The sequence below is a fragment of the Penaeus vannamei genome, chromosome 9, assembly GCF_042767895.1.
Source record: "Penaeus vannamei isolate JL-2024 chromosome 9, ASM4276789v1, whole genome shotgun sequence".
Classification (NCBI taxonomy): Eukaryota; Metazoa; Arthropoda; class Malacostraca; order Decapoda; family Penaeidae; genus Penaeus; species Penaeus vannamei.
This window is the reverse complement of record NC_091557.1, coordinates 11,790,670-11,803,169: the sequence shown is the minus strand read 5'-3', so window position 1 is coordinate 11,803,169 and position 12,500 is coordinate 11,790,670. Positions and strand designations below refer to the sequence as shown.

Below are 12,500 nucleotides of genomic sequence, written 5' to 3'. Positions count from 1 at the left end.
TCTTACAAATCAGCATATTATTGAAGTCTCGGACAACCGAAGAATACACATGCGATAGTTGCCACCAAAGTACAATCTATCGCACATTCTGCGAATAAAAATATACGTGCATAAACTTTTTCTCAGTTTCGTCGTACAAAATTTACGAGTGGAAATTGAGACGTATATGCAAATCAAATATTTTCACTTAACCTTACCAAGTTGATTTATCTATCAACCTGCCTAATCTATGGATGTATGTATGTAAGTACTGTACATATTCTCTGCCTATATCTCAATCTCTATCTAGTTCTCTTTCTTTTTTTCTCTCGTTTTCCTCCACTGCATTCCCTCCCTCCCTCTCTCTCTCATTCTTTCTCTCGCTTTCCTCCATTGTATTCCCTTCCTCCCTCACTCACTCTCTTTCTTTCACAAAGAAAATTGAGAAAACTGCATTGATTAGCAGTATCAGCAAGGAACACTAACTCGTCGAGACCCACCTAAGAGCAAATTTGTCAGAAGGAAGTGGCCAAAGTGGTTGGTCGCCATTGCTAACTCTAAACCCTCGGGAGTCAACTTCTTTGTGGTATAGCCTGGTATTCCCGCGTTGTTGATCTGTAAATCGGGGGGGGGGGGGGATTATAAGTTGAATATCAATACTTGAAAAAAAAAAACATGATTTTGGGAGGAAATACCTGTTAAGAATTTTTTTTTGGTGATCGGAAAAAAATAAAAATTTAATAACAATACAAGAAAAAACGTGATTTGGGGAGGAAAATGTTAAGAAAAAGATGTTTTTTGAGTGATCAGGGGGAAAAAACTAAACATTGAATAACAAAATATGATTTTGTGTGTATGTGTGGGTGGGTGCTTCACGCACAGGGTGATGTGAAGTGATGGTGTGGTAGTCTAGTTAGCATTAAGTACTTGCATGCCTTCTCCCTTGCAGCTGCCAACGCTGGCTAGCCTAGTGCGAAAAAGGGAGCAACCCTGCATAAGCCTCCCCCAGTTAGTGCACAGCCTCTCATCATCGAGACCTGCAGTGCCTTCTCGTGCCCTCTCATGGAAACTGGGTACCTTGCGGTCCCAGGCTAAACTATGGGGGATCTCGGAACAGCAGGAGGCCCCAGAGGATCAGGGTCATGGCCCAGCGTCATGTGGACACGCCCTGGCCCTGTACCAACTCCTGCCCGTAAGCCTCCTGGGGTTAATGGGAGGCTCAGGGGAGGTGGGCCTTGCCAGTCCTCCTCCCCCCAGATATAACCAATTGGCAATGTTTGGTATAAATGGAAAGGCTGGGAGGAGGGGGAAAAGTCCCTCCTACCCTGCAAGTGAGGCGGACTATGGGCCATGCTGGGAGGGCGACTGTTGGAGCACAGGCTGGGAACAGGAACTACTCGTCTCGCCTGCGTTCTGGCAGCCGCCAGCTCAGAGTGAAGCTTGTGGGGGAAAGCCCTTGGAACCCCACAGGTGGATGATGGGGCCCGCAGCCCACCACCCCCTTTTATATGGGACAGCGTCGGCGGGGGTGACAGAGGTGGCATCCACCTGGAGTGACTGCCCGAGGCTGAACCTCAGATGCTTGTCATGCAGCTCGTCTGACAGGGGATCAGGAACTGCACTGTTCTCATGTGCGCAGAACTCGGTCTCTGTTAAGAAGAGACAAGGAACACTTTATTAGGAGTCTTGCAGAGGAGGTAGAGGGCCATTTCTTAGTAAATGACCTTCGTCCTGCATACCAAGCCCTGAGAAAGTTGAACTCCTAGCCCTCTGTACAGGAGACAGCAGTTCGCTTAGTAAGTGGTCAGATCGTTTGAGATCCTGTTGCGGTGCGGGAACGTTGGGCTGAGTATTTTGACCAGCTGTACCTGGTTGACCCTCCAACAGTTAACTTGGATATGGGTAGTGCCGAGATCCCGTGAGGATCCTCCCTCCCTAACTGAAGTTAAGGGGGTGATCTCCAAGCTGAAGAGTGGTAAAGCAGCAGGTATCTGCGGCATACCAGCTGAACTATTAAAGGCTGGTGGTGAACCTATGGTGGGGGGGTTACATGCTGTCCTAGCTGCCATCTGGTGGTCCGGTACCGTTCCTCCTGACCTGTTGAGGGGTATGTCATCCCTCTTTGGAAGGGGAAGGAGGACCATTGGGACTACAGCAATCACTGAGGCATCACACTGCTCAGTATACCAGGCAAGGTTCTCACCCGCATCCTTCTGAAATGTATCAGAGACCATCTGCTGAGGCACCAGAGACTGGAGCAATCCGGATTCACTTCTGGTAAGTCCACAATAAACCGTATCCTTGTGCTTTGAGTCATTGTAGAGCGCTGCTGTGAGTTCGGGCGTGGGCTGCTTACAGCCTACATCGACCTCAAGAAGGCGTTCGATACGGTGCATCGGAAATCACTCTGGGAGATCTTGAGACTGAGGAATTCTAACAACGATAATTGGACTAATAGCAAGCCTGTATACTGGTACTGAAAGTTCTGTAAAGTGTGGTGGGGGCATGTTGAGCTTCTTTCCTGTTAGTTCAGGAGTGAGGCAAGGCTGTGTGCTTGCGCCAACTCTTTTCAACACTTGCATGGACTGGATACTGGGCAGAGCTACTATTCAACATCATTGTGGAGCAACGCTGGGCAATATCAAGGTTACAGACCTTGACTTTGCTTATGATGTTGCTATTCTATCTGAGTTTTTGGAAACCTTAGTGGTGGCTCTCGATGCATTTAGCAATGAATCGAAACCCTTGGGTCTAGAGGTCTGGACCAAGACCAAGGTCCAAGACTTTGGGGACTTGTCAGGAGAACCTGTCCAGTCAGTATGTGCTTGCGGCGAGGACATTGAAGTCACAGAGAGCTTTACATACCTTGGTAGTGTAGTTCATAACCCTGGGCTGTCAGACCAGGAAGTCAACAGACGGATTGGCCTGGCAGCAGGGGTCATGAACTCTCTCAAGAGAATTTGGAGATGTTGGTACCTGTGCAGAAGGACCAAGCTACAGGTTTTCAATGCCCTGATAATGCCAGTTATGCTATACGGTAGTGAAACCTGGACATTATCCTGTGCCTTGGAGGCTTGTCTTGAAGCCTTTTGTAATAGGTGCTTGTGCCGGATCATGGGGTACTGTTGGCAGGACCATGTGTCCAACCAATGCACCGTGAGACTGGCACAGGACCTGTTATCTTCACAATTCGTAATCACCTACTCAGGCTATACGGCCACCTGGCTCGCTTTCCTCAGGATGATCCTGCCCATCAGGTCGTCTTTGTTCGAGACAACCCTGGGTGGAGGAGGCTTGTGCGACAACCTAGGAAGTCGTGGCCTGGGATGGGCCTGGCGTCTTGCCATGAGGGATCCTCGTAGATGGAAACGAAGGGTGGATGCGGCTATGCGCCCCCGTCGGCGTTAGCTCCTTGATGATGATGATTTGGGGAAAAAAAAATATATATTTTTTAAGTCATCACTCACCAAAATGTGCAGGCTGTTCTCCGAACTGAGGATGCTGTAGGCAAACTTTCTGACGGAGGACATGTCGGACGTATCGACGTGGCGCACCAACACCTGCTGGTTCCCGGTATCGGCGATGATCTCGTCTGCGAAGGGGGGGGGGGGGCGAGGATGCTAGAAATTTTGCCTTGACAGCATTCGTCGGAAACCGCGCGTGTGTGTGCGTGTGTGTTTGTGTGTGTGTGTGTGTGTGTGTGCGTGTGTGCCCGCATGCCTGTGCAGGTGTGCCTGTTCGTGAGCTTGTGTGTGTGCGTGTGCCCTTACGTGTGTTCCTCTATTACACACACACACACACATATACATATGTGTCTATATATATATATATATATATATATATATATATATATATATATATATATATTCATCTATTTATTTACATTTATGTAACACACACACACACACACACACACACACACACACACACACATATATATATATATATATATATATATATATATATATATATATATATGTGTGTGTGTGTGTGTGTGTGTGTGTGTGTGTGTGTACGTATATATATATATATATATAAATATATATATATATATATATGTATATATATATATACACACACATTTATGCACACACTTATACACACCCATACACACAAACACACACACACGCACAGAAACAGACACAAACACACAAACACACACACACACAAACACACACATACACACACATACACACACACACGCATACACACACATACACACACACACACACACACACACACACACATACACACACATATATATATATATATATATATATATATATATATATATATATATATATATATATATACATATATATGTATATATATAAATATATATAAATAGATAAATATATATATATATATATATATATATATATATATATATATATATATATATATATATATATATATATATATATGCATGTATGTGTGTGCATGTGTGTGTATAAATATGAAGAACACAGTGACGTGTGCGCACAAATGAAAGCGTCACAATATAAACAGAACCGAAATATGTTTCAAACTCTCTGAATGTTCCTCATCAAGCCGAAACATATTTATTCTGTTTATGTTGTGTATATGTGTGGTCTTCGTATCAATATACCTATATATCTATATATCTATTGATCATGTCAGCCTCTCTACATGCATCTAAATATATCAGAATATATTATGAGTCTGCACTAAGGATATGCATCTCTGGATCCTTTAAGCAGGGCCGTTGATACCCACTGGCAACCTTCTGCGCCTTCTCGACGTTCCTGCAGGCGAGAATAACCCGCGCTCCTCGACCTGCTAAGTCCCGCGCTGTTTCCTTGCCAATCCCTGTGAGAACATCAATCGTGACATGCATTTTAGATGTAAGACAAATATTAATGTAATGGTGTAAATGAAATATCAACGAAAAAAAAATATATATATACGATCGAATCTATACAGTGAGGCAGTAAGAAATTCTGATCCTAATTCTCGTAAATGGAAATATTATTCGCTTGTGGAAAATGTTGCGAGATAAATTTTGAAAAGTCATTATAACGAGACATTCCGAAAGTAATTTGTAAAGATGAGGAATTATGAGATATACTCTTGAAGGCATTTCATTTTACTTACAACTCTGGCTAAGTAATCTATGATGTATTTTATTGTCATAATTGAAATTAAGCCGTCTAATAAATTCAGCAAGCTCTTCACTATCCATTTGTGAGAAGTAAACCATGACTTGATTCGTAAATATATTATTAAGAAAACGCTTCAGCATGACTTGCTGAGACCATCAGCTGACAGAGGTTACGATAGTTTTACCATCTTTGCTTACATTTTCTATTTGTTTATTTATTTTACTACTTTATAATAACTATAATATTACATAAGCTCCCTCTCTCACTTTCTCTCTCTTCCTTTCCTCCCCTCACTCTCTTTTATACTTGTTGTGGGCACACTGCTTGGCACCTGATCCATCTGCGGTCAGCTGTTATAAGATATCCATCCTAGTAGCTGTGACACAGTATAGCAACAATATTAACATTTTCCAGTAACTCCAGACCGATTAGGAAATTAAATCTTTGATGTGTCTGAATTTTCTCACTTATCATTCTTTAATCTCTAACGTTTCACTGTCGCACTGCTGACAATCACTCACGAGATCCCAACGCGCATCCAGTTCCTACGCAAACTGGTAAAACTAGACATCACCTGCGCACTGTCACGTACCTGCTGAAGCTCCCGTGATAATGGCAGTTTTTCCATCCAGTCTCCTGGTAGACTTGCACCTGCCTGAACCACGTGTGTATAAGACGCCTATCACCAAGCCAGCCACCAGGGCTATCGTCCACGCCACGACATTCGTCCAGACAAATGCCCAGACCCACGGACCGACCATCGTGCCTGAGGAGTGTTCACCATTACGTTAGCTCTGTGAGTTGGGAAACAGATGTAGTGAATGTAATGATGGCGATGATGATGATAATGATCATTAGCATCAACATCTAAGTGGTACTCATCAATCCTTGATATCAATATCACTTCTGTATATATCTTTTTTATCTATACCACTATGTTGTTATTATGATGTTAATAACGTAAATTGTTAATATCAGTATTGGTAAAAATATCAGTAATGACATGACATATGTCATTAGTACTGTTACAATTAATATTATTATTATTATTATTATTATATTAGTAGCTGTTATTATCAGCGCATTGTCTTAAAGGGTATTTAGTGGTTATATTACCGTCAAATTGTTGTTAATATCATGATGATGAAGATAATCTTGCTGTTATCTGTCATTTCAGCATTATATCCTTCTATGTAAAAAATGAATGAAGTTGATAATGTCAGGATATAGGAATATAATCTACGCAAATAATGTGACCATAATAAAGAAAGATTGAAAGAATTTTTTAAAAATGACAAGAAGGCAATGAACAGACGAGGACTACAGGGGTAAGGGGGAAGGGGAGGATGATGAGGTTCCCCAGATCAAAAAAGATTTTTACCTGCGATTATGAAATGAGAAATGAGTAACATTCATTCGCAAATGATAAGTAAAAGTGAGTCAGGGAATTCTAGTCATTCATTTTAGAGTATGGATCTTCAAACTACTAAAATAGGAAAAGGAGCCAAATATCTGCTTGAAGAATGACGCTTTCGGAATTACACGACAATTAAAAAGCCGTGAACCATCGCAGACAATGCATAACCATCACTCTCCTCAACTCACAAACACCACGTCTAAAACACATGAATTCTAAGCAGGTGCGAAAAGACTTACGAATGTGAAAAGTTAAGTTTCTTGGTCTTCAAGATCGTCAGAAGAGCAGACAACCACCTCAAGACAGCTGTGAATGAGTCAGTCGCAAAGGCTCTTGCTGGAGACGAGGTCCTTCCCCGTCCTTGGGCTTGGCGCTACTGAAACCACCAACCTTCTGTGCCCTGGCGTGACTTCTGGTTCTCGGGGTTTATGTAAAATGTTGGGGGGGCAAAGGAGGAGCATGAATAAGAGGAAGGGAGAGGGGGGAGGGGGAAACTAGCATACGAGGTAAAATGTCTGTCTGAAAATTGATAGATAATTACGTAACTAGAGATATATAACAGTGTCCCAATGAAGGTAATCATAAACCTGATGAAATCAATCAATCATATGTATAGCATTAGAATTTTTTTTATTAAAAATGAAATTCCAACTAGTCGCAGATCCATTTGCTAAAAGAATAATCCCTTAAAGTCATAGACTGGTCCTGAGCCCGAGATCAGGCTGGGAAAAGGAGAAAGAAAGGAAGAAAACAATGTCAGTGTTATCATATATTTGGCTTTGGTAATAAGTAAAGGAAAAAAAATGATAATGATGATAGTAGTAATTAGAGTAGAAATGATCATTACCAATTGTTTGCATAGGTGTAGTAAAAAGGGGGCGAGCCAGGGGAGCGATTGCCCCCACTCTACAAAGAGTACAGTTCCATAGTTACCCAGTTGTCGAGAACATTGACCCCTGCAATTGGCGTTCAAAATGAAATAACCATTATGTCAAGTATTTTCTAAATAAAAAAATCAGACATTTTAATGCAGAAATTATTTTTATTTCTTTGCAACTGCTAAAATCCAGGATCCGCGGCTATTTTGGAGAGGAACCTACTTTGCTCCCCACTTCAAAATATTTTCCTACGCCTATGGTATGTATAGAAGGTCATGATCAAAGTCAGTATCATGAGTCTTAATTGCGGCTTGTTCCTGTAAACGAACCTGTCGTGACCAAAAGCGGTGAGGTTTGTGGTAAGATTAGGTTTTGCGATGCTACTGGCGAACAGGGAATTGTTGATTTCTAAAATGAAATTCGAAAACATATTGATATATAGATATACAAATACACAAGAAAGAGATCACTTCCACTTTGCCTTCAGTGATTTAATAAAAATGTACATACCTGTTATACTGTACAACGCCACAGAGAGATAGGATATAGTAAGCACATTAAAAACAATGGTACAAAAAAACAGTGCCACCTGAACACGCAACTTGAGACAAATGATATGTAACTCTTGCAATTTGATACTTAACTCGAACAGGTGTTCCCATTCACTCCCTCCTCTGTCCTTTATTTTCCCGGAAACTTATTTTCATTCTCATTTCGGTTTCAATACTGATATTATATTTGAGGGGAAAAGGTAATTCAGATATGATAATCATGGAGTAGATTACTAGGGACTTGCTTGTTCTATATATTCTTTTAGATCAAATGCGCCGCGGTTTGGGATGGAGGGAGGAGGAGGGGGTGGCTGCCTCACTCGCCCTGAGGCTGTTTCTATCGGTTGCTCATTTAGTCAGATATTTAGGAAATGTGGGTTTAATGGAGGGAAGTACCCTGTCGATGCTGCTTGACAGATACTGAGAGATGAATGTGGTCAAAGATATAGAAGAGGGAAAGAATTAGCTAATTTTATCTGATGTCTTACAAACACATATCCTGCTTCAAATACGGCATAAAATCACTCGCCAAACCCAGGCGGAAGGACGATGGATTTTACAAGACTTCGTAATTTACTGGTCTAGAAGCTTTGCAATGACCACTGCAATGCTCTCAGTTTGATATTGGATTTAAACTAGATGCATCGATGCATCAAAACCATGTCATATGTTTGATTTGATCATAAATGAATTTTATGCTGTTACATGTATTACTGTTATTTTTAGAATAAGTAATAAAATGCAGTAATGGTTTTGCGTTGATGCCAATGGGAGGACACACACACACACACACAATAAACAATAAAAATACACATATGCAAAATAAGGTTTACCTTGTAATGTTGAGAGGCTTTGAGGAAACTGGAAACAACATTGGGTGGTGAGGGTACTTTTGCAAGGCTCCTATGGACGAGTCGAAGAAAAGACATAAGAAGATGGCGACTTCACATTATGCAACCATGAACATAGCAAGTCACTGAGCCTGGATGATAAGCCAACAGACCAGATAAAGCTGAGCACCCGACATGCCAGAAAAAAGGGAAATATTTAGGCAAAATCTCAATGGACTAAAGACCCTAAAGGCACTGGGATTGTCATGCATATAAAGACATTAGTTCCATAGTAATTAGACTGGAACTTAACACTATGGAGAGTAGAGCCTCAGCAGTTAATAAGAAATAAAGAATGACACACATCAATCTGATTCTCAACCTTAACGCGTAGGGGCTGCCAGACAAGGGGACCTCCATATAATACCGGTCGCCAGATATACTTACCTTCTTAAATGGCGCTACAGGTGCCGCAAGTTCAGGTACAGGAATTGATGCAGTTCAAGATTTGACATCTGCATCAAATGAGGACAAGCCAAGCCCAAGGACCATATAACAACAGGATTGTGTGTGTCAGAGTCAAAGACGATGGTGTTTAGGAAGGACGACATAGAATCTGGGAAGAGCTATGACAGAACAATGTAACTGGCACCACAGAAAAAATAAAACACATCTGTAAGACATGGAAGATCAGAAAACCCATGCCCACCATACTAGGTCCTAAACATGTGCCGTAATGCCCCCCCCCCCCTCAAAAAAAAAACAAAAAAAACTCTAGTTTCCTGTAAATATTAAACAACCTAAAGTAGGAACAACCCAGGAGGTCTTTGGAAAAACATATGCTCTGATGATCAAGTAGGAAACATACAGGTGTTTGGTCTTTGGAGGGAGTCAAACTATCTGTAGAAAATGAAGATAAATAATTCCAGGAAAAAGGAAATGCTATACCTATCTCAGTGACTACTTAAGGTTGTGCAATACTATTTGTTTAAATGAAATTTCTTGGCAGGTAAACTTAGATGCAGATGGAGCAAAGATGGGCATCTCGGCTAAGAATACTATCATCATCATTGTCATCAAATAATTAGTGACACAATGGTAAGGTGAGGTCCCACAATACTTGATAGGAGATTAGCATGACAACCTGGGTCTACTAGATAATAACAAAAGATGCCAACTACCAGGGACTGGTTTAGCATAAGAAATACAATTCTCTCTTTAAGAAAGAAAAGCCTCCAGGAACCACTGTACCCAAAGTTAGGCACAGCTATCCCCATGCTTCAGTGAGGATATGGGGGGGGGGTGAATCCATGGCAAAAAGAAGAGGAATTCACCTCCAGTTTCACCATGAAAATTGGAAAAGTAAGCAGAAGCTGAATACTATACATCAAACAAGACAATAATTTTCTTATTGCAATGGTATTGCCAAGGAATCTATTAGATATGGGGAAAGTGCAACATATAAGCCTTTTTGAGAATATATAAGCCTTTTTTGTCAACAAAGAATCATGAGCAGGGAAAACAAGCTGAGAGGATGCCAAGCCAAACTTTCTGTAATGGATCACGCAAGTTATGGGAGTAATGATTTTTTGATTTTGCTAAAAAAATGCATAGGGTAATCAAATAAACCTTACAATGTCTGCATACCCCAATTGAAGATTTAATGTCAGTGAAGTAGCCATCGGATTATTGGGAAAGCTACACTTAGACAATGTAAGCAATGCCCCTTGCACGCAGTTTTATTAACCATCAATATATTAATATCACTGCAAAAGATAAATCTACGGAAAGAGTTTGTGGTTAATTATATTATGAGGTTTGTCAGCCTCAGGGTAAGACAAGAATTAAGACCACCCTTTATCCCTAAACAGCCCCCTCCCCACATTTATCAGCAGCAAAAAACAACTGAATCTACACACACACATACACACATACACACACACACACACACACACACACACACACACACACACACACACACACACACTCACACACACACACTCACACACACACACACACACAACACACACACACACTCACACACTCACACACACACACACACACACACACACACACACACGCACACACACACACACACACACACACACACACACACACATATATATATATATATATATATATATATATATATATATATATATATATATGAGTGTGTGTGTGTGTGAGAGAGTCTGTGTGTATTTGTGTGTGCGTCTGTGTGTGTGTGTGTGTGTGTGTATATGTGTATATATATATATATATATATATATATATATATATATATATATATATATATATATATATATATATGTTTTGTTCTAGGATGCCAAATAGTTACCGAACAATGAGGCATCAGAACTGAAAAGTTATCCCCTACATATGAAGAAGATTGCATTAATTAATACAATGCAAGAAAACATCATCACCCCAGTTCATATAATGATATGATATCAGGTATATACCGTATATATAAGATACATAATGAAAAACAAGCAGTTCAGCCATGTTAGGAAGCGGCTGCATGAAGGGAGAGGAGAGGATCCTTAGGGAAAGGGGCAGAGGATAGGTTGGTGGGTGTGCAGGCTCGGAGGGGGCGAAGTGGGCAGACCGAAGGGAAGAAGAAGCCACTTGGGAAATGGCTCAGCGGAGGGGCAAGTGGGCTACAGAACCAAATGGAATAGTTTACCCTTAGCTCGATTCATTCGCAGCGAAATAGAAGAGGAAAAAAACTGTCAATTGAAAGAACAACAATAAATGAAACTCAGCCGCTAGGTAAGACTTACCTGTTTGTTCCCTAGAAGCAGATCGAGCTTTAGAAGTAAATGGAAGTTGTGTATATTTTATACATATATATATATATATATATATATATATATATATATATATATATATATATATATATATATGTATATATATATGTACATATATATATATATATATATATATATATATATATATGTGTGTGTGTGTGTGTGTGTGTGTGTGTGTGTGTGTGTGTGTGTGTGTGTGTGTGTGTGTGTGTATGTATGTATATATAAAAATATATGTATATATATATGTATATATATAAATATATATATATATATATATATATATATATATATATATATATATATATATATATATATTACTTGTATGTATATGTATAATGTTTATTTATAATATATGTATATGTATATTACATATATCCATATATATGACCAACAGAAACCGCCAAATGTTGCTTGTGACGTGTACCATGATAGGCGCCGCGACATGCGTTGGGCGTGCTCTTTTCACGTACCCTTATCAACAGGGGAATGCCTGTAAGTAATCGAACCCTCGAATTCATTCGGCCACACACACACACACACACACACACACACACACACACACACACACACACACACACACACACACACACACACACACACACACACGCACACACACACACACACACACACACACACACACACACACACACACACACACACACACACACACATATATATATATATATATATATATATATATATATATATATATATATATACATATCTACACACGTGATTATTTACGAATGGGGATACCTTATTGTATCTTGCTATTCCGCAGATCAGATCTGCATTGCCCGACCTCATGCTTTGGTGTTTGCTGCTAACCGCTTAATGAAATGTTAACCTATAAGTAAGTTAAGTTTTAGGTTTATTCGGACTATACTGGTGAAACAGCATACACGGAAG

General features: G+C 40.3%; 1 protein-coding gene across 1 annotated transcript in view; it reads right to left on the bottom strand.

Annotated features, from left to right (window-relative positions):
• The window catches only part of LOC138862525 (retinol dehydrogenase 13-like), a 9,115-nt gene extending 3,252 nt beyond the window's left edge, over positions 1–5,863 (bottom strand). The window contains exons 1-4 of the mRNA XM_070124925.1: positions 5,695–5,863; positions 4,717–4,809; positions 3,447–3,571; positions 480–594 (exon numbers count right to left, since the gene is read on the bottom strand). Of these exons, the coding sequence (XP_069981026.1) occupies positions 480–594; positions 3,447–3,571; positions 4,717–4,809; positions 5,695–5,863 (502 nt within the window). The remainder of the gene's footprint in view (positions 1–479; positions 595–3,446; positions 3,572–4,716; positions 4,810–5,694) is intronic.
• Between the last annotated feature and the right edge of the window lie 6,637 nt (positions 5,864–12,500).